We start from the raw sequence: 23,489 nt of genomic DNA, 5'->3' as shown, positions 1-23,489 counted from the left end.
CCTTTAAGTTTTGTCCCTGACGTCTCTTATCATTGTACCAATGCTCGTTGGATTAATTTTACTTCAGCAGTAAATATTACTGAATATTTTAGGTGAATAAATATAATTTAATAAAAAATACATGTTAATATACCGTTACACTTGGAATGTACAAAGTTGGTATCTTTGTCACAATTTTTAATTATTTTTTTTTATTCATGTTCTGCAAACACTTATCAGAAACGCAATAAACTTGTCAAAGGAGAAGTAAACTTTTACCATGTTTACCATGCATGACTTGAAGAGAAGTACTTTATTGATTTAAGCCCACTAAAGTAGGTTAAAATGTGGAAACCATGTAGATGGTGTACAGGTCAAAAATATCGCATGGTGCCTATTTTTAAGATTTTAATTCCAAGTTAAAAGTTTTTTTCTTTACTGGATTTAAAGAATTTTACATTGCCAATGATTTGGAATAAATTGTATATAACTGGAATTTCAAAACCAAATATAAATACATTTTTTTTGGCTTAAACATCAAGATACAACGATTATGCTATCCTGTATCAATGAAGAAAAAATGGAAATTTCTGAATAAATTGTACTAATTGTTTTCAAAACAAGCACATATTTAGGAGTTTTATAATACTGTTACATTAAAGATGGATTTTAAGAAAAAGTATACTGTTCAGATTATTTTAAGCAGATTTTGCAATAAAATAAAACTTAAAAAATGTTTTCGGTTTCTTATGGTTTCCTGTCACGTTTAAAAAAACTTGAATTTAACATTGAAAATAGATTTTAAATATCAACATGAAGCAAGTAACACTAGTAATGGTGTTCATTTATGTCTTTTGAAAAATATTGTGCAAAATAAAGAAAATAAAGATTGGTTTCCTGTTTGGTTTCCTGTCACATAAACGGTGAATCAAAATGTATTAATTTTTTCTTGAAAAACTCAATTGTTCCATTAATACTATTCTAACACCAACTCAACCCACAGAATAAAAGTTAAAGTTTTAGAACTTATAAAAAAGGATACCAAAAGAAACCAAAGGCCGAATACCAAAGTATGGTCCATATATATGTATATCATGTATATATAACATGTATAAGGCATGTAGATGGAATTATTACAGATCAGCTCAATTATCTTTAGTACACATAGGAAAGTAACAGGATCTTAAAAATTAATGCAGGATGCAGTCATAGAAATAATTGTGTCATAAATACATTGTATGTCTAAACAAGTGACAACTCTACGATATATTTCACCAATTGGAATGTTGGATCACCAATGATGGTGACACAAGGCTGAAAAGACATACTGTATATATTCGTCTGAACATCAGCCCAACAATGGTAGATCTGTAAATTTTTTGTTCTTCCCTTGTGGGGATTCAAACTCATGCTTAACTGAGATATTGTCATGCTGATGGCCAGACCAAATGGCCTCGCATTGTGCCCAATACGCTAGACCACTCAACCACCTACATGTGTTACAAATTTCGAGTCTGTTTATATGCAATGTATATATATATATATAGCATGATCATCAAGCCAGTTTAATTGTGTGCATATTCAGATGTTCAGTGAACTTTTCAGTTAAACATACATCTACATTAGAGTAGACTGTTGGTTTTCCTGTTTGAATGGTTTTACATTAGTAATTTTGGGGCTCTTTATAGCTTTTTGTTCAGTGTGAGCCAAGGCTCTGTGTTGAAGTCCGTACATTGACCTATAATGGTTTACTTTTATAAATTGTTATTTGGATGGAGAGTTCTCTCATTGGCACTCACACCACATCTTCATATATCTATGTACTTTTTGTTTCAGTGTTTTATCCAATATGGATTCCTGTTCCTGTTCCTGTTCCTGTTCCTGTTCCTGTTCCTGTTCAGCCTTTTAAAGCACAAACAATAACATATAAATCAAATGCATCAGTTGTTTTAATGTAATTTATAAATTAATCAATTACAATTAACTGATTGGTTATTGTTTTAAATTGAAAACTTTGGGAAAAATAGAAATAGTCAGTTTAAAAATCTAAGATTGATAAATCCATTTCAGAGTTACCTCAAAATTAAAGAATCTGCAAACAATGGCCAATGGTTATTCTACGTATATGATCTGGTCTGGTAATTTAATTTCCGAATAGTTCCAGAACTTGCATGTTCATGTACATGTTGTATGTCGCCTATCTTGACTAAATGATGGGGTATTGCAGAGCCACACCATTAGAATTAACTTGTTACACGGCATAGCCACAATCAGATGTTAATTTTGTGTTTCACATGAAGTCAAAAATGAGTTTCACCTCAGGAAAAAACTCTTTTAATATTTGGTACAAAAATGGTTTAAATTATGAAAAATAGCCATCATTAGGCTAACACTGGAAGCATTTATATAATAACATGCAGTTTTTGGAAGGATTTTTTTTTTTTTTTATTAAATGAATTGTGTTTAAAAGCTGTCTAATTTTCTTTAACATGTTTAATGGTTGCCTTCAAAACATGGCAGGTCACCAGTTTCAGATTTTTGATCATTGACAAAGAATTATTGAATATCAAACATTTTAATTGGATAAAAAATGACAAGAACATGCTTAACTCATAGTTATTTCAAACAAAAGTAGCTTTCTTTGATCATTAATCTTATCTGATCAAACTATATCTAAACTAATCTATAAATAACAAAACTTCTAAAAAAATTCCTTTCTTTTGGCGTATAGAACATTATTATAACTACAATGTATAGAGATGAGGAGTAGCAATAGGCTGAATGATTATTCAGTGATTTATTTTAATGTTTTATTTTATGTCCTGTACATCGAATCAATGGCCCTTGCTTTCCAACATGCTTACAACCATGCCCTTAGTTCAAGGTATATATTCATGTTATGTGTTCTTCTTTTAAAGTTGTTATTCAATCTCCTAAACTGTTGTCCATTAATCCTGTGTAAAGACAGTTATTATATTTCTTTATTAAACATGTTAAAAGATTGTAGCTCAGTAGTTCTAACTACCAGTATACATGGTATGCCATTGTGTATACTGGAAGAGAAAAAAATACAGATATTAGTTTTTTTTTTTCACAGTAGATGTAATAACACCCTGAAGTACCAAACTGTATGTTCAAATCAATATACAATAGATTTAATTGTCACATTTGGTGAGTTAATGAAGAAACAAATGAATATTTTATGACATTCTCTAATGATTACGTTTGAAGATTAATTTCAACAATTTACCTGGGAATTCACTGACATTAGGAAGGATATTTAATGTAATGAAAAAAAAATACACGTAGTTCTGGGAATAATAATGATTTATAACCTACAAAATAAATATTTAGGATATAGATCTTTTAAAATGATCAGACACATACTAAAGGTAAGGCACTGAAAATTGACAAAACAATAAAAAAATAATAGTCAAAAAATCTTTTTTGAATTCATTATGTTTGAGTACTTATATCATTGTTATATTTAATTGTACATGCATATAACAAATTATGAATACTAAAAAACTTTCAATTCTTCTTAATTTGCTAAAAAATAAACTGATTATACATGTGAAGCTGGGGTATCTTAAATGATCCTTAAATTCACTTCACTTTAAAAGTTTAATAGTTACATCTATATATCATGAATATAGAGATGCAAGAATTTAATTTAAATGAAAAGTTTTATTATAATCACTCATATTAGAAACTGATGAGTGATTATAATATAACTTTTTCTGTTAGGTCTTCTTTCATTATATTATACATGTTACTTTTAATGACTATATCTTGAAAAAAAAATCTTATTCAAATATATTTTTTCCTCAGAAATAAACAAAAAAGATGGCAACAGAAATGGAAATTGATGATTCCCTCTACAGGTATGGACAGTTTCTTTTGTAGGACATAAACATTTTAACTTGTTTGTTGAGGATATGTAACACATGGTTCTCGCTAAGGATTTTTGAAGGCGAGTCAAGGGACTCGTCATTTTTGGCCATGATGTGTCTAACAGCAAGAAGAAAATGTTTTATTGCAATATGAATTATTATTTTAGTCTCCATTTCCTAACAGAGCATTGAAATGACATTAAATTCAGATCCCTTTTAAACTTTTTCAATAAAATGATGATATTTGTGTTTAACTGTCATGACTGTGTTCAGTTTATACAAAATATTTCAATCTTGATGCATCTGTGGACTCACCTGTAACATGTGTATGGTAATTGAAATACAATTGTAGAGAAATAGACGTGTTATTGTTGATTGATAATTGTTTTGTTTACCAGTAATTGCTGGTGCCATATTGATCTTTGATTAAGAGTAGATAAAAAAAAAGCAAATAGATTTTAGAAATTAGTGCCTTGAGATGAAGGATGGGAAATTAAAACTGCCATCAGAAAAAGGAGAAATTAGATATGGAAGTTTAACTTGCAACAGACCATGTCATGCATGTAAAGATGTTGCAGTGTTTGCTAATTGCCAAGAGTATCACACACTCCCTATGATTTTATAGATCTTGTCCTGCCAGGAATAAAATTGACATGATTTAGATAAGATAAAGAAATATATGTAGGTCATAAACATTTGTTCTGAATTTAAAACAAAAAATTAAGATAGTGGTTCTAAAATATTTTTTGCAAAAGATCTTTCAACATTAGTGTTTCTTAGATAAATTTGCATTGAATTGTTATATTTGAATACCTTCTATATTTTGATTATATTTATTTTTCAGTCGTCAGAGATATGTCTTGGGGGACCATGCCATGAAGAAGATGGCTTCTTCCTCAGTCCTAGTCTACGGAATGGGTGGAGTAGGAATAGAAATTGGTAAGATGTCTTTTCAGATTTACCCTTCAATTTAAATCAGTTTGTTTGACTTTAAATTGTCATTAAATATATATCTCTGTGTCAGAAAATTACATATCATGCAGCATATTCAGATTGATAAATGATATTCAAATCAATATTTTTTAAATGAACAGATTGTAATTACATGTATCATGATTATATTTAAAATGTTAAATGAATTCTCAATCTTGGTTTATTATATGGTTGTATTGTAATTATAAGATTTTTTAAATATATATATATATCTATAACAAATAAGATTAAAGTTTTTGTAATGAAATTATATGTTTCAGCTAAGAATATTGTCCTAGCTGGAGTGAAGGTGAGTAAATTTTGTGATTAACCTTTACTATCGATATAATTACATAAAATAAGAGGTTCTTAATTATTTACATTCAACTTCAAACATCTTATTTCATGATTAGTATAACATATAATTATGCACAAATTCAATCAAGGAAGGAAATGAAACATTTTTAAATAGCAGTAACAACCGAACAAGAGATAAATTAAGATTTAATTAATGAGTATTTTGTGTCACATTGACATATATATATACAGTAACCTGACCACTGGCATAGTACCTGCTAAAAAAGTGGTATTGTTTTCCTGTAACTCTGGGTGATGAAGACTTAAGTTTGATGCGACTGTCATACAAGTGAGAGGTTTAGCTAGCTATAAAACCAGGTTCAATCCACCATTTTCTACATTAGAAAATGCCTGTACCAAGTCAGGAATATGACAGTTGTTATCCATTCATTTGATGTGTTTGGACTTTTGATTTTGCCTTTTGATTTTTGATTTTCCTTTTTGAATTTTCCTCGGAGTTCAGTATTTTTGTGTTTTTACTTTTTTCTATAAGCTATACATAGGGACACCCAAACAGATGTACAGTTTAGATGATACCAATCCTACCATATTATTTACCAATGCTGAAAACTAGGAATGAATCAAATTTCTATGAAAGATGTGAAATAAATATTACTTTGTGTTGCAAAAATAAATAAGGGATGTATGTCGCACAATTGTCATGATAATCAAATGATAATGCAAGTAATTTAAAAAAAAAATAATCAGAGATTATGACAGCAAATCAAAATAACAAGTCAACACCTAGAGAGCAACATAAACTGTAAATTCTGAAATGTTGCCCTCCGTTTACAGTAGTCTTCAACTTTGGGTATGATTTTTTTTATATCAGTACATATTTGTATTGGTACATGAAGTACTTCCAGTACAAATACAAAATGAGCTTACTTATTTTATCTTTTCTTAAATAAAAAAAAACACCTTGTAAAACAAAGCCATTTTATTGCATAATTTTGATAGTTTTATTAGTGAATTTGAATTTCTGTTTCTATTTACTACAGGCTCTGACTGTTCAGGATGGTAATGTCTGTACTATACAGGATTTGGGGACACAATTTTTCTTACGGGAGGATGATGTAAAGCAAAAAAGAAATAGGTATACAAATATAAATACTTGTAATTTATTATGTTATTGTTTGTATTGTATTATTATTGCCTTGTGATATATATGTGAATGTATAGAAAATGTTCTCTGAAAAAATAATGTTCATTGAGGTTAACTATTATTTTTATTTGCAAAATGTAAAGAAATTCATTGTTTTATTCATATACTTTGTGGAAAATACTATAGGATTAAACACATTGTTTCTAGAGGTTATTGATGTGTAAACTGGGGCGATTAACTCACAAACTGAATAAAAGTCTGAAGACTTTTATGTTGAGTTTGTGAGTAAGAGCCCCGGTTTACACATCAATAACCTCTAGAAAAAATGTGTTTAATCCTTATAATTCTTCAGCCAAACATTTTTTATATTAGGAAACATTTATTTTGTTGATGGCTACTATATATATATTAACCATCAAAAAGTACAATGGCAAGTAGTAACTAAGGAGTATGCCGCCATCTTGACTTTCTAAAAACCATAAATGTTCGATAAATACAACAGAATCTTAAATGAGATAGCACCTACCTCCAAAACTTCATTTTAATTAAATGTTATCCGAATTTGAAGCGTACACATAACGAAATAATCTTTCCCTTGAAAATTTCCATTTGTATGACACCATAACGTAAATTCGCCAAATCCTTCATGAAATTTCGGGGAATTTTATTAAATTTATTTTGTACATTTTCGAAGCTTTAGTGCATTAAATTTATTTCTTTTTTTATATGTGCACAAGAATAGTCACAACTGTTATGCAATTATTTTTTAATCTCAATTTGCTGAAAATCCCAGGGTCACTGAAAGCTTGTGTATCGCGCATGAATAGATTACAAAAGTAGTTTCGGAAACATGGTTTATCGAAGTGTAAACTTAGAGAAAAATTCTAATTGACCAACCCAATTCAAGTATTTATAGATATGCAAATCTTATAAGAATTATATATAAACAACAATCCAAATCAAAATAATATTTTTATGCCCCACCTACGATAGAAGAGGGGCATTATGTTTTCTGGTCTGTGCGTCCGTCCGTCTGTCCCGCATCAGGTTAAAGTTTTTGGTCAATGTAGTTTTTGATGAAGTTGAAGTCCAATCAACTTGAAACTTAGTATACATGTTCCCTATGATATGATCTTTCTAATTTAAATGTCAAATTAGAGTTTTTACCCCAATTTCACGGTCCATTAACATAGAAAATGATGGTTGGAGTGGGGAATCTGTGTACTATGAACACATTCTTGTTGATTGTGTTTTGCATACTGATAAAAATGATGTTATTTCTTTTTTGGTGTTAAATGCCACTTTCAGCCCTATTCTTCTATTTCACTGTGCCAGTCAATTATTTTCACTCTGGAAGAAGTTGAACCGCAACTTTCATTAGGAAAACTTACAATCCAAATGGATCCAAGAGTGTAGTCAATCTCTTCTGCCATGTGTAGGACTCAAACTCACAACCTTGGTGTTGACAGGCTAGGGATACAGAAGTTGGACTACTTAAACCACTTAACCACTAATGACCTGAGATGTCCTTTGACAGCAATCCCTCAAATCCAATAAATAAAAAAAAAGTCTTCTTTTGGCAATAAATGGTCTTAAACAATAGACAATGTCATATGCCTGGTCTGAATAGTCCTAGATATAGACAAGTTATTGATAAGATATAAATCGTGAGCATGTTAAGAGTGAATAAGCTTTTAATTTTGGTCTAGTTTATTCAATATTTTCAATCAAATATGGAAAACAATTCTTATAATGTGAAAAATAACTAAATAACATTCCAATTTCCAAAACACATAAACCATGTATGATTTGTATCTTTCAGGGCAGAAGCCAGTGTAAACAGACTAAGTGAACTAAATCCTTATGTCAGTATGAATATTTTAACATACAGTATAGAAGATTCTACAGATTTAGATTACCTTAAACAATACCAGGTAATCAGTCCAGTATCTATGGTTTCTTGATGAAATTGAGAATGGAAATGGGAAATGTGTCAAAGAGACAACAATGTAAAATTTCAATTTATAATTGTTTGTCAGTATAATGGATGTAAGAAATGATTTCCAAACTAATATGGACACAAATTAAGAATTTTGGTTGATGAAAGAATTGACCTGAAAAAAAGTTTTTTAAGGTTTAGCTGCAGCTGAATACGATTGTTTGTTGATATATAGCTAGGGTATTATGCTATTGTGTAATGGGCATGGAATAGGATATATATAAATGCTATTCATTTTAGCATTGAAACCTTCATAATAACATTATTAGAAATTATAAGTAATATTATATACAAGTATAGCCATATTTAAAATAATTCACTGTTAATCTTGTGTATGAAATATCACTCAATGAATATGTTACTATCAATGTTTTCTAATGAAAAGTAAAGGTTCTAATATAAGATTACTGTTGAGTTTATAAGTTTAATGCTTAGTTTATGCAGATTACTTGATATCTCTTAGTTCAATTAAGTTTAATAATTTCAAAGGTATGTGTGTGTTAATAATTTGATGTTTTTTTACTTTGTTTCAGTGTATTATATTAACAGAGTTACCACTCAGTTTACAACTGAAAATTAACAAATTTTGTAGAGAACAATCTCCACAAATAACAGTAAGTAATTGATATATATAAATATATGTTTATTATCCTCCTTAAGGAGAGTATGGATGTACATGAACAAAAATACAAATGTGATATAATACAGAGTGTTTATAATAAGAATTTAAATAACGATTTGAATAAAATAAAAGATTAATTAAATATTTATATTAATGAAAAATTGAATAGATCATTGAATAAATAGAATAGATAAGTAAATGTTCAGATGAATCGAAAACCTGTACAATGTAAATTAGAAGATGTGTTATGAGTGCCAATTAGACAACACTCCATCCAGGTCACAATGTATGAACATTTAACAATTGCATGTCAAAGAAAGGCCTACGTCAGGGAGCCTTGACTCACACTGAGCAGCAGGCATAAAACATTTTTTTTGCTCCTCAGAACTTTTCATTTTAATTTTAAATTTGAATAAATATATTCAAACAGATGATAGCTGTTGAAATTAATAATTATAAGGTTAGACAGCTTGCTTTAGGTGACTTTAGATTTACTTGCAATTGAGTTCTTCAAGTAAGTTGGGTGGTACACCTTTTAATTTAAATCATGAAATTGCAATAAAACTATACAGTTGAAATGTTATTGGTTAAGCCTTGTAAAAGTTTGTTGCAAAAATTTAAAGATTTCATATAAAACAAATTGAGGAAATCCTTTTGAAAAACAGAATTTGGTGATGATGCATATAAGACATATGATTCTTTGCTGTGTATATAACTTTAATACCACCATAAGTGCTTATTCATGAAAAGTAATATAAATCTTACTACTGTTTTAAAGATGTGATTGTATGATTTATTTACAGATCCTATTTTTGAGTTTGACTCAAATGCTTAAACCATAAACATGTAGTTTAAAGTTATAAAATACATGGTATATTGATATTTTATTATGTATTTATTATTTAAACAGACAGTTTATAATGAGTAATGTGCATTGTTTTATTTTTGACAGTTTATAAGTTGTGATGTATATGGTGTGTTTTGTTCAGCATTCTGTGATTTTGGTGATAGTTTTGAGGTAACAGATATAAATGGAGAAGAGCCGAGAGACATCTTTATAGAGAGTATATCTAAGGTATGGTATGATGGTGTATGGACGTTTTAAAAACTCTATCTCCTTTAGACACATGGCACGAACGATCTGGTTTTCATACAACATTTGGTATGAGTTCATGCATTGATTACAACTGGATTTTTTGCCTTCTAGCAATAAAAAAAAGACACAGAACTCATTCAATTCTGGATATGTAAATTGTGTTTTAAATGGAAGACAACTCCAGATTATTCTCACCATCAAAAGAGTGTGGCATTCCTTACATTATTTCTGTTCCAACTTTGGAACCATATCATAAAGTTAAATACAAATTGATTTTAATTTCAAAAATAACTGTCAGTCTGTTTTAATTTTTACGCTCTCGTTGTGCAGGGCATTTAGTGTTACCCATGTGTGTCCATCATGTCTGTCTGTCCTGTCTGTTTGTCCTGTCTGTTATCCTGAACATGCCAAAAGAAGAAAGTTCACGAGGGTTTAAATTGGCCCTAAATTTTTAATGTATTTAAAATCGGGCCAAACAATTACAAATTTCATATAGAAATACTTGTGATAATAATGTTAAGATTAAAATATACTTTTTTGGCACCTTCCTTCAAATTTTTTGAAGCTATGGCCTCTTAAATATACATAATTTGTATATTAGGTCAATTTTGGTCAATTTTGTCCAAAATTTATATTGTTTTTGGCATACTTAACCTTGACAGCCATCCACGATCCAAAAAGTTTTTAATATTGATGAATCTATCACATTTGGAATCTTTTGGTTACAAAACATTTTGAATAGTAGGAGGCGGCCAAATTTTTACCTACAGCTTTTAGGCCTGAAATTTGCCCAAATTCATCATAATTTGACAAAATGTTCAAAATGGGCCTAATCTGGAGAGTATTATGTACTTTTATGGAAATAATTGATTTATTGAGCATTAAGACTTTTGAAATAGACCCATTTACGAACATCTTTGGGAACTTTTTGGTGTTTTATGATTAAGTTGATAGTTGAGGCCATTTTGTGCCATAAGTGAACCTTGTCCTTTGTTTCTGTTCTCTTACTTAAGTTTGTATCAACCAAATGTTACAAAGTTTATACACAATGTTTAGTTCCACAAGACACAGATCAAGTTTAAAATTGAATAGCATACATTGATTTATCATGAGTTATGTCCCTTTATAAACATAAAAATTATTTTCCTCTTAAGGTGGTACCTAACACAACAGGGGGATAACTCTGTAAAGTCAGTTAAATGTTTTAATTACGTTGTGTTGTAAAAGGAATATTAAGCTTCTCAATGATCAAAATTGGTGTTTGTCAAACTGCTATATAACCAGTGTAATTTTTCTGATTTTTGGTTCAAAGATTTTGAAATTTTTATATTTTTGTTAAAGGGTCAAAGTAAATAGTTTGACAAAATTTTATGAAAATTAAACAAGCCAAATTAATTTTAGTAAAAGTGTTGGGTACCACCTTAAGAATGTTATTCATTTCACTTTATTTCCAATTCATATAAAGAAGAATCAAGATCAAATAGATAAAATACAACAGAATTGATTCATTTTATTTGATTATTTTGTCATAGGATAATCCTGCTCTAGTCACAATTTTACAAGTACGAGAGAAAACACATGGTCTAGAAGATGGTGATGTTGTTACATTTAGGGAGGTTAATGGAATGACAGAAATTAATGAGAAACAATTTAAAATATCAGGTAAGAATAACGTCCTTACATCATTACAAATTACAGAGAAACATGCTCAGAATTTATAGATTAAATTGGAAGATTTGACCGCCGTAACCATTGGAGTATATATAGACTGATTGTAAGCTGTCAGCAAATTAACATGACATTTTGATTCATGTTCATTTGCAATGCACACTTCATATTGATGTTTATTCTTCTACCTCTTTACAGTATATATATCCACACTAACTTAATCTTTTGTTGAAAAAATATTGTATTAAGGCAAAGAAAAAATATTATGCAGTACCAATGACATTACCAGTTCCAAGCTTTTTGTTTTTCATTGGAAATATTTTTGAATGTATCTATTAAAACAAACCAAGGCAATTATTGTAGAGTTAAAACAATGATTGATTTTATATATTTTCAGTAAAATCTCCTGAATCGTTTACCATAAACTGTGATACAAGTAGTGATGAGTTTTCACCCTATACACATGGTGGCAGAGCCATTCAGATCAAAGGTCAAGTCACATTAAAATATGTAAGTAAATGGTTTATGGTCATTTCTGCATCAAAATATAACTATTTCAGTTTAGTAACAACATACATTTTATTAATATACGAAGCATCACATATGGAAAATATATGCTTAAAACATTTTGAAATGTCTTTGGTTACAATGGTTTATTATGGACTCTCCATACATTTCCATTTATAAGCATAGTCATATGGATTCTACACATTTCCCAAATTGAATGATATTGCTTGACTTTAAAAAACAAAGGGAGACAATTTAGATAGTAGATGTATTTTTATTTTTTAACTAAAATATCAGGAAGCGTTATGAATTTTTGTCTTCTAGTTTACCTGACTGCTAGTAGTAGTACAGTTAGGTATTATTATTTCCTTAAAACTTTAAGTTTTGAAATATTAGTACAAAAAACTTGACTTCTAATTTCTATATGCTATGATTTATATTTTTAGGAAAGCCTTGAAAAACAGTTATATGATCCAAAAATCTTAATCTGTGATCTTAGTAAATTTGAGGTATGATTTATGTAGCAATTTTTATAAACTCACTCAAAGTGCAGCTTAAGAATATACGGTATACATCTAAAATGTTGGGTATAACAGTGTGTTGTAATTTCCATAATTTGTCTGTTATAAATGATTTCAAACAATATAAGAAAATATTTCCATAGTTTAATCAGGTGGAATACAATTTGAAGATCTGTTAACAGTTGTTAATGCTTTCAACTGGGCACTTAAACAAAACAAATGAACACCAAGCAACTTGTTTAAGAAAGGAGTACAAAGACCAACTCAAAACGATAAATAGTATGATATCATCTTACATTTCTGTATTATTTATGGGGATATAAGTCAATGGCACAGCAATCCAATGACTCAAATAGAAAACAAGATTAAAAAAGGTTTTCTGTTCAATGTGAAATCAAAATAATTAATTTATTGTGCTTTTGTTACAGCTTTTGTTTACATTTGTTTTTACAGGCCCCCAATTCTATACACTTGGGATTTATGGCACTTCACAAATTTAAGAAAGAAAACAACAGATTGCCAAATATTTGGTAAGTAAATATTATTGAAATGATAAAACATTAGGTAAGGACAGTTGTATAAAGATATACAAAGGAGATATTGGGTACTTGTCAATGTGACAGAAGCCAACTATACCATAGAATGGATAAAAAAACATCTGGAGGTTAATAAACATTCCTCACACATTATGTAACGCTCTTAGGATCTCATTTACAAGGTTTAAAGTTATTATGAAAACAGAGAGTAGCAAAATTTGCTAACTAGACCTATTTCCATAAATGCTTGGAAGAACTAACTAGTGTGCCGTCTGCTGACAGCACATATGGTAGGGATCAGTTGTGACTACTGCTTCTTTTCATCATGATAAGTGGATGGACAAATTTAAAGGGCAAGCAATAAAAGGAGATTCAAAGGTAATAGATCAACAAAATTAATATTGTTTCTAGTTTAACATTTATACACAATGATATTGTACCAAAAATTGTTAACCCTTACCATGCGGAATTGTTTTCAGAAAATGTCTAATTTTCGTTTATTTGCAAAAAATATGCAAATTATATGCAAATGAGCTTAGCCCTGTAGCTGTAGCATATTGATTCCTTTAAATCTAATGTAGGTGATCACGGGGTGGGGTGGTCAGGGCAATGAGGCGGTGGGTGGGTGGAAATTGGCCCATAGTGGGTCATCAGGTGCAAAAAGCATCAATTTTGCCGATTTTTCATCCTTTCTCTTGACCCAGAAGACCAAGGGATCTAGGTAAAGGTATCCAGGTGTAGCCTGCATGTAGAGTGGACCCTAGTTAACCATTTGACCCCAACAGTTGTTGGGTCGGAGTGAATGTGATCTTGATTCAGCAGTCTACAGAAGGTCATTTGGACCAAAAATACTGATTTTCACGATAATTGCAGATTTTTTACTTCGAATGGACCCAAAACCGCAAGTTGTTGTTTCCTATGCGTATTTCAATAATAATAATGATCAGTAGTTATATGGCCGTGTGTTTGCACTATTTTTGCAAGTTTTATGCCTCTGAACTTCTTGTGTAAGATACAGATGTGAAGCCCACCCCTCCAGAAAACCGAGTTTTAGCCAATTTCAATTTTCCAAGTCCGTATTTGTGCTCAAAATTCTACTTATACATGAGAAACGTGAATATGGATAGCCTCAGGTTGAGGGAACATGCATAACTTTTAAAATAAGTATCATAAAGTGGTCTTCTAAAAGTATGGAACACCATTAGAGCCAAATAACGATTATTAGGGTACGCCCGTCATATGACGGTCACCGCATGTTAAGGGTTAACACATTTATCTACCAAATTTTTACAAACTCACTGCTATTCTCAAAATAGTAATTAGATGGTATGTTATACTTACAGGTGTAAAACAGATGCAGAAGTTGTATTATCATTAGTTAAACAGTTAAATGAACAAATGGTGACAAGAGTTGACTCCCTTGATGAAGATCTGATACGTATGATTTCCTACACATGTCGTGGATGTTTTGCCCCTCTCTGTGCTGCCATTGGTGGATTTGTTGCACAAGAGGGACTTAAAGCATTAACTGGAAAATTTACACCTCTTAATCAAATGGTAATATGTTCATCACAGTTAAACCCCTCCAAAAGAAATGAATTAATTTGATATCGAGCTATTCTGTGCAAACTCAAACATGTATGCTTGCTAATTTTTCAAAACACAATTTTTTTACAATTCCTGTACTTTCATTTCAATAATGATTTTTATGGTTAAAAAAAATATAATTAAGGTGGTACCTAACACTACAGGGAGATAACTCTGTAAAATCAGCAGAATGTTTTAATGACATTGTGTTGTTAAGGAAATATCAAGCTTCTCAATGATCAAAATATGTGTTTGTCGAACTGCTATATAACCAGTGTAATTTTTCTGATAAAACAGTTGGTTCAAAGTTTTTGAAATTTTTATATTTTTGTCAAAGGGTCAAAGTAAATACTTTATAAAAAAAATTAAGAAAATTAAACGAGCCAAATTAATTTTTGTTAAGGTGTTGATAATAAAAAAATTATCTGCCCTTCTTTGAAGATATGAATGTGACATGTGGTTGATAATTGACATATGTTTACAGCTAAAAGATATAATGAATTTTATATTAAGGAGTTTTATATGAACAAGAACTATTTTTATCATTACAGATATATTTAGACTCTATAGATGTTATAACTAAAGAAGATAGGTTAAATCCTTCTTTATTTCAATCAAAGTAAGTTAAATAGATTCATAAACAAGTCCATATGGAAACTGTGGATATCTTCTATTTATTCAATCATTTTCATTAATCTTGGTGGATGATGATACATTTCCTAGGTTTTAAAGCATCTTAAATAAACCATAAAAAGAAACAAAATAATGCACAGCTTATTTATCATATTCAGTGAAGCAGCAAGATATTTCAGCAGGTGCTTTCTTTTTTATTTAAGCAAAATACAATTGTTCCCTGTTTTCATATTATATTATTTACCCCTGTACCCTTCCATTTAAACATTCATTTCACATATGGAAAGATAACTAAATACATAACAGACCTTGTCTCAGAAACAGTTCCCTCTTTCTTAAGCATTTCATTTTTAGTGTTGATCAATATTCTAAATGCAATAATGAATTCTATAAATGACATTTAAAAGGAAATTCTATTAGGGGTGTATCAACTTATAGAAGTATTTCATTGGTTGAAAAGACTTTCATTACTTCTCTTATGAGTATAAATGTTGTTTGAAAATGATTATGCTTTGTATTTTACAGAAATGACAGATATGATTTATTAAGAATATGTATCGGGGAGAATGGCTGCAGGAAACTGTCTCAAGTTAAATTATTTATGGTAGGTACTAAATGAAGATACATATTTGTTTTTTGAAAAGATAAGAATTTAGAATGAAATACAGGAACAGCAGTGTATCCTTTATACTCCATATGATATCAGGTATCGTATATATACATGTGTAGACCAATTATCAAGCAGTAGTTGAAGTAAAATTTATCAAAAGGTATATTAGAATTTTTCATGTGATACATCTTGTTTAGTGTGATTTTAACACAAATTTATGTCAGTTTCACCTGAGTAGCTATGAATTCCAAAACATGTCATACTTTTGTTAAAGCTCTTGAATCAAATATAAAATGGACCGTTTACAAGAAAGTATGTTTACATAAGCATGAGAAGTACATATAATTTACTGTGTAAAATAATGTAAAAAAAATCCAGACAATGTCTTATTCATGAAACACAATTTAGATTTACAAAAGTTTTCTATATTTTAGGTTGGATGTGGTGCTATAGGCTGTGAAATGTTAAAGAATTATGCATTATTAGGTGTTGGTTCTGATGGAAAGGTAATCTTTGCTTTTTATTTAACTTTAGAGATTGTGATGTTAATTTTAGAATAAATTAAAAATTATACATTTTGAAATATTTGTACAAAGGAAGGTGAAAAAATGACCATCAGCATCAGAGTTGGGGTAATTGTAATTGTAATCGTTAATCAGCTGTAATTGATTACAATTCTTCAAGTAATCATTGTAATCATTAATCAGCCAAAAATCTGATTACATGTAATTTAATTTAATCAATTACTTTTCAAAATACCCTGTAATCCTGATTACTTTATGATTACATTCTGATTACAATGAAAAAAATCTTTCACTTTTTTTATGGTCAATAAAGGAAACTTTTTTCTTATTCAATTTATATTGAACATTTTAAGACAGTTTGGTTTCCTTCATTTTTTTTAATACATGACATTTGGTTTGTATACTTCAGTAAAAAATAAACTGTTACAGTATTGAAAAGTCATCAATAGCCTAAGAAGAGACATACATTCTGGCCTTAGTAAAAGATATAGTACCTATATTCACAATTTAAAGATGTACATATATATATATTTGATAATAACTGTTATAGTCAAGTAATACTTTTCTTTAATCCTTAATTATAATCTTTTGTTAATGTTGTGATTTTTGTCAACTTTGAATTGACAGGTAGAAAACCAATTAAGGTTTGTTTTTATTGCAATTACCAACTGAATATAGCTGTAGGACAATATATATGGTAAAAGATAAATCAGACAAGTGATAACTTATCCAATTAGCACAAGATTAATTAAAAGTTGGACAAATATCTTGTTTAAAATAAGCAAATTTTTGTATGTACATGTATTTGGACTGGACATGTAAAATGCAACGATTTTTAGCACTTGTATTTTGTTTACAATTTGATTAAACTGGTACAATTTCATCCATATTTTAACTCCCATAAACTACCTTGAAAAAGTCTAGAATATGTCAGAAGACAAACAGCAAATGCTTTTTATAAAGCTATATTCAATTGAAGTCAAAATAATTTAGAGATTAATGATGATAAAGTGCAATGGGTCATAACCAGTGACACAATGTTCATGTATGTATGAAGTGAACTTTTGAGGTTTATTAAATAGATGAAGTTTGAAGTTATCATTTTATAATATAGCAAACACAATGCTTTCGAAAAAATGCTATAGTTATATATTAAACGTTTATTCATTCACATCATGCAAACTGGTTTTTTTTTTAATTCATTGTAATCAGATGTAATCATGATTACTTTGCCAATGTAATCATTAATTTAATCAGACACTTTCAGAAATGATGTAATCATTAATTTAATTTAATCGTACAAATGACAAAGTAATTGTAATTTAATCAATTACATTGAAAGTAATCGGACCCATCTCTGATCAGCATACAAACAGGTTATAAAAGAACTGTATTGTAGACTTAAAACATAATTACAAAGTTTTGTCAAAATAGAATATTTTTAAACAATGATATATATATTTTTTTATAAAATATTCATAATTATTCACTTTATATATGTTCAGATTGAATTTTAAATTTATCAAAAATATGGATAAAATCTTACATAAAGAACTTTTTTGTTGACAGATAACCATTACAGACAATGACTTGATAGAGAAGTCCAATCTTAACAGACAGTTCCTCTTTAGACCCCATCATATACGAGTAAGTATAACTATTATTTTCTGTTATATCTTGGAATGCCTCAAATATAACCAGATTTTAATGAAAAAGCTAAGCCAATACTTATCTTGAATACTGTTATAATACACGATGATTCATAATAACTATAACACTTTGTTAAATGTGCAAACTCTCAATTTATAAAAAGAAGATGTGGTATGATTACCAATGATACAACTGTCCACAAGAAACCAAAATAACACAGACATTAACAACTATAGGTCACCGTACGGCCTTCAACAATGAGCAAAGACCATACCAAATAGTCAGCTATAAAAGGCCCCGATAAGACAATGTAAAACAGTTCAAACGAGAAACGGCCTTATTCATATAAAAAAATAGTGTTGTCAAATCGTACACTTTTGCCTAACCGGTTAATAGGATAATCGTTCGACCGATTAACCGGTTAACCGGTAGTTTGAGTTGGTGCTGTAAAGCCTTATCAATAGTACCCTACACATGTGGTATGAGTGTCAATTTGACAACCTTTCATCAAAGTCATAAATTTACGCTTTTTATAATTGAAGTTTGTTCTCTTTGTTATAAGACTGGTGTGTGAGGATTCCTGTCGAAGTCTGACTTTTAATAATCAACTACACCGTATCAACTATAGTGTTTGTACCAACTTCAAATTGAAAATAGAAAAACCTTCTTGATCTCTTAGAATTGAATATGTCTGAAACGGATTATTCTAAAAAAGTTTCTTTTCACTTGTTGACTCTGAAAATAATGTGGAGTGTTTCAATTAAAATAATTAATTATAAAAAAGAAGATGATTGCCAATGAGACAATTCTCCACAAAGAGATTGAAATGACACAGAAATTCACAACTACAGGTCACCGTTTCTTTACTTTGTTTGCATGTTACTCGTACTATCACGTCGTATACATAGAGTACATTCACATTGGTTTGCATTATTCAAATTTTTAGTTAGCATTTCTTTTAAAGTAAGACTAAACCTTGCGAGACGGAGGTTGTACATTTAGGTGTAGGTTTACACACTATTAGATCAGAAACGAAGTAATGAAGTAAATTGTAAAATTTAATCGCATTATTGATTTAGAGTTACTGTTAAAAATACAAATAAACTAATTATGTTTCTTTAAGCTCCTGCCCCATCTGAGAGACATGTTCTAATTAATTAATTAATTTTATGTGTATAGGATTAACAGTAGCAATCAATTTAGTGGACAATTGATCTGTCAAATTAATTACCAAGACGACAATTTTTAAATAATTTTACATAAAATCTGTCTAAATTGTAAAAAAGTCCGGTTAACCGGTTAACGATTTTGGTATTCGGTATTCGGTCGTTCGACCGATTAACCGGTTAACCGGTTAACTGTTGACAACACTAAAAAAATGAATGAAAAACAAATATGAAACACATAAACACACGACAACAACTGAATTACAGGCTCTCAAGTTCTTTTGTTTTATTTCAATTCTTTAAGATGACATATTGATTATACTATGTAGCTAGTGGTACAGGATTCATTTATTTTTGTCGGTATCAATTATTGTGGATTGTGGAAAACTTGCATTTTTGTGGATATTTGTTTTTTTTGTGGTTTCGCCAATCTCTGCATAAAAGGACTATAAAAAATTTGTGATTTGTTGAAAATTTGAATTCATGGTTTACCTGGACCCACGAAACCAACAGAAAATTTGTTTTGAACGAATAATAATGAATCCACACTTAATCATATTTTTGTTTGATAAAATAAGATATTGCTATACTTGATGTTGACCATCATGGTTTACTGTAATATTTTTTCTGAAATTGTCACCAGGCATGATAAGAGAAAGTTATTTCTAGAGTACTTTCACATGTTACAATATTACAAGATATTAAACTTTATTTTAACATTTACAGCAACCCAAGAGTACAACAGCAGCACAGTCAGTACTAGAAATAAATCCAGGTTTGTAGATACTTGTTAGGACATTTTCTGCATTTTTGTTTCCTGTTTTTAAAAAAACTATGAAGTGAATATTATTTGTGGTGTGTTTTCTCTATAGATTATTTTATTATAAGTTACCATAGAGCAGACAAAAGCTGAAAGCCACCAATGGGTCTTCAACCCAGCGGGAAAATCCTGCTCCCGGAGGTGGACCTCAGCTGGCCCCTTTAAAATTGTGTACTATATAGTTCAGTGAAAATGGACATTACACTAAACTTTCTATAGTTAAATTTGCAGAATTTGTTAAAAACCCCAAAATCAAGTGCTCACACTTCATTTCTTTATCCTCATTCTACAAAATATAGAACACAGGTAAATGTGGAACACGCTCAGTTATATTGCCCACTTTTACCGGTTTTAAGGAGTATTGCACAGCTAGGCTAATCATGGGTTTTCACGCCGGGTAATACTTTACCAACCCTGACACAATGAGGTAAATTTGGCACACACTGAGGTAACTGTGCAAAACACTGAGGGACATAAACACCAATTATTACCATAATAAAGGTTACTCCATTGAATGTGTAGGGTAGAACTGTTAAGACAATTTGACACATCTTCTGAATTTATCTAGCCATTTATTTCATAAATTATCAGGAGTGTGATATGCTATTGCACTTTTGGCAAATGTTATTATTGAATGAGAATTAAGAAAACAGAGCAAACAATTTAAAAGATAAAATATATATATAGCTACATAACAGGACAATTATTATTTTTTTTATTGTAGATTTGAAAATAGAACCTCAACAGTACAAAGGTAGGATATCCTGTATGATCTAATACATATATAAAAAAAACATGAACTTCCTATGAATAGAAAAGAAGTTGAGAAACAGTTAAAATTTGTAGTCGGTATTAACCAATCAGAGACCACTAGTATATTCTAGTACCAGTTTTCAGGAATTATTTCATTAAAATTTGCAATTTTAAAATGTCCTTTAATCAATATAATACTTTGCTGATGTTAACAGATATGATGTGGTAGCTCATTATCATTTCAACGGTAAAATGCTTAAGCAAAATGAACTCTTAAGAAAAATATAGAATGATATCAGGATAAAGATTGAATCTTGAAAATTGTTAAAGGTTTTAAATGAAATAATGAAAACATTGCATGGTAAAAGTTAATGTAACTGTTGTTTATATTTCCAGTTTGTCCACAGACAGAAGAATCTAACTACCCTGACTCTTTTTTTGAATATCAAGATCTTATAGTGAATGCATTAGATAATGTCGAGGCCAGAAGATATGTAGATAGGTAGGTTATAAAACATAACTTGGCTCTGAATTTAAAAACAAATCTTGGTTGAAAGTTTATTATGAGTTAATATTTAGTTCTAAAGCAAACCTGTTTTGCATGAAAATAAAAAAATAAAACAATTTCATTTTATAAAGGTTTGTCAAATGATTTAATTAATACATGATTTTGATAACAGTTAGGTAAAAAGGTATCTTTCTTTAACAAATAATGACTTTAAGGTTACATACATTCATGTAATTACAATGTTGGTTCAATATCAGTGACTTAATATTCATAATTATCAATGAAATGATATTGAAAATGTTTTTTATTTTAATTTCTAGTCGATGTGTAACCAATCAGAGGCCATTATTAGAGTCGGGTACCATGGGAACTAAAGGTCATGTCCAGGTTATAGTACCACATATCACAGAATCATATGGCAGTCAGGTAAACATTAGATTTAAAATATGGACAAAATACAAGACTATATATTTTATGCCAATTATAATTTTTGAAAGATAATGTCCCATAAGGACAACAAAAAGAAGTTTGGTATAAATCATCACTGACACCTACGAAAATCAAATCACAAATTAAGAGCAGTATTGTTTAAAGAAGATGTAATACTGTATGATTGCTAATGAAACATCTCTCCACAAGAGACCAAATAACAAATAATTAAATTAACAAGTATAGATCATTATATGGCCTTCTACAATGAGCAAAGCCCATACAACATATATATTCAGCTATAAAGGTACGGAAATGACAGATATAAAACAATTCAAACAAGAAAACTAAAAGCTTATTGATGTACAAAATAATGAACGAAAAACAAATTTGTAACACATCAACAAACAACACCACTGAATTACAAGCTCATGACTTAAAACTACCACATGCAGAATGTGGCAGGGTTAAATATTTAAGTTTGAAGACATGAACCCTATCCTAATAAGAATATAAATCAGTTAAAAAGGTTTCGAATGTTACAAATTAAAAATTATTCTTGTCCTCAACATGCAAGCAGTATTTTCCACTTAATGATGTAAAATAGTACTAGGTCTTATTAGTTTGAAGTTTTCTTATACTTCAGAAGTTGGTTTTGAAGATTTTACATTATTTTATTGAAACAGAGAGATCCAGTGGATGAAGATGTACCTTATTGTACACTGAAATCTTTCCCAGCAACTATAGAACATTGTATACAGTGGGCGAGAGATAAGGTAGGCTGTTATCAAAATTTGCAATCAGTGTAATGTTAAGGGAGCCAACTATACAACTATAAAACATTGTAAACGTTTCCTATATATTTTTTAAATGGTTTATCAATGCATTTACAAACATGAGTGAACCTATGCCAAAATTAATTCTCTACTGATGATATAAATGTTTAGATACATTTATCAATTAATTAAGTATATCCTTTTTATATCCACTAAGTGTCTATAAGTAATGCCCTATAAAAAAAAGGTCAAATAATATAACTAGAACAGTTTTAAATCTGAGGGACATCTGGATGATCTGATAGCTATAAATGTTTCACATGTGCAGCAGACAATCACACAAAGTAGGATTCTTCATTGATAATAATTTGATGTTTTACAGTTTGAGAGTTCATTTGTACAGAAACCTAGTATGTTTAACAAATTCTGGTCCAAAAATAAAGATGCACAAGATGTGATAGAGGTAAATATTATTTATATTTCAAATAGAAAACATATTTCCATTATAGTAAGATACAACATGGCATTTTGATTACAGGACTTTGTAGGGGTGAATCTGGAAAAATAACTCTAAAGAATGAGAATCTGTAGTGGGAAAATCATATACCGTTAAACATAAAGAAAGTATTTAAGCATATAAAGCATTTAAAAACCATACATTTATGATGACAGATGGAATACATAAATTATTTATTGACTCTGAATATTGAAGAACTGAAGGATTTATTTTACAAGTATTATGATTTTTATTTGAATGAGAAATCAAATATCTTTGTAT

At 29.5% G+C, this 23,489-nt stretch overlaps 1 protein-coding gene across 2 annotated transcripts in view; it reads left to right on the top strand.

Annotated features, from left to right (window-relative positions):
* LOC134714476 (ubiquitin-like modifier-activating enzyme 6) overlaps positions 1 to 23,489 on the top strand; it is a 39,393-nt gene that overhangs the window by 2,509 nt on the left and 13,395 nt on the right. Inside the window, exons 1-23 of one of the 2 annotated variants that reach the window (XM_063575759.1) lie at positions 3,141 to 3,371; positions 3,811 to 3,863; positions 4,717 to 4,811; positions 5,126 to 5,154; positions 6,203 to 6,297; positions 8,129 to 8,240; positions 8,839 to 8,919; positions 9,880 to 10,002; positions 11,556 to 11,685; positions 12,089 to 12,201; positions 12,645 to 12,707; positions 13,173 to 13,249; positions 14,599 to 14,812; positions 15,394 to 15,461; positions 16,001 to 16,079; positions 16,520 to 16,591; positions 18,179 to 18,256; positions 20,152 to 20,200; positions 20,970 to 20,999; positions 21,395 to 21,500; positions 21,827 to 21,932; positions 22,622 to 22,711; positions 23,094 to 23,174. In XM_063575759.1, coding sequence (XP_063431829.1) covers positions 3,826 to 3,863; positions 4,717 to 4,811; positions 5,126 to 5,154; positions 6,203 to 6,297; positions 8,129 to 8,240; positions 8,839 to 8,919; positions 9,880 to 10,002; positions 11,556 to 11,685; positions 12,089 to 12,201; positions 12,645 to 12,707; positions 13,173 to 13,249; positions 14,599 to 14,812; positions 15,394 to 15,461; positions 16,001 to 16,079; positions 16,520 to 16,591; positions 18,179 to 18,256; positions 20,152 to 20,200; positions 20,970 to 20,999; positions 21,395 to 21,500; positions 21,827 to 21,932; positions 22,622 to 22,711; positions 23,094 to 23,174 — 1,929 coding nt within the window. In that variant the 5' untranslated portion in view covers positions 3,141 to 3,371; positions 3,811 to 3,825. Of the gene's footprint in view, positions 1 to 3,140; positions 3,372 to 3,810; positions 3,864 to 4,716; positions 4,812 to 5,125; positions 5,155 to 6,202; positions 6,298 to 8,128; positions 8,241 to 8,838; positions 8,920 to 9,879; positions 10,003 to 11,555; positions 11,686 to 12,088; positions 12,202 to 12,644; positions 12,708 to 13,172; positions 13,250 to 14,598; positions 14,813 to 15,393; positions 15,462 to 16,000; positions 16,080 to 16,519; positions 16,592 to 18,178; positions 18,257 to 20,151; positions 20,201 to 20,969; positions 21,000 to 21,394; positions 21,501 to 21,826; positions 21,933 to 22,621; positions 22,712 to 23,093; positions 23,175 to 23,489 lie in introns of those variants that run through there. The other variant, XM_063575758.1, reaches the window with a different exon arrangement.

Source organism: Mytilus trossulus, chromosome 4 (assembly GCF_036588685.1).
Source record: "Mytilus trossulus isolate FHL-02 chromosome 4, PNRI_Mtr1.1.1.hap1, whole genome shotgun sequence".
Taxonomy (NCBI): domain Eukaryota; kingdom Metazoa; phylum Mollusca; class Bivalvia; order Mytilida; family Mytilidae; genus Mytilus; species Mytilus trossulus.
The sequence above is the reverse complement of the archived record's forward strand: the minus strand, read 5'-3'. Positions and strand labels throughout refer to the sequence as shown.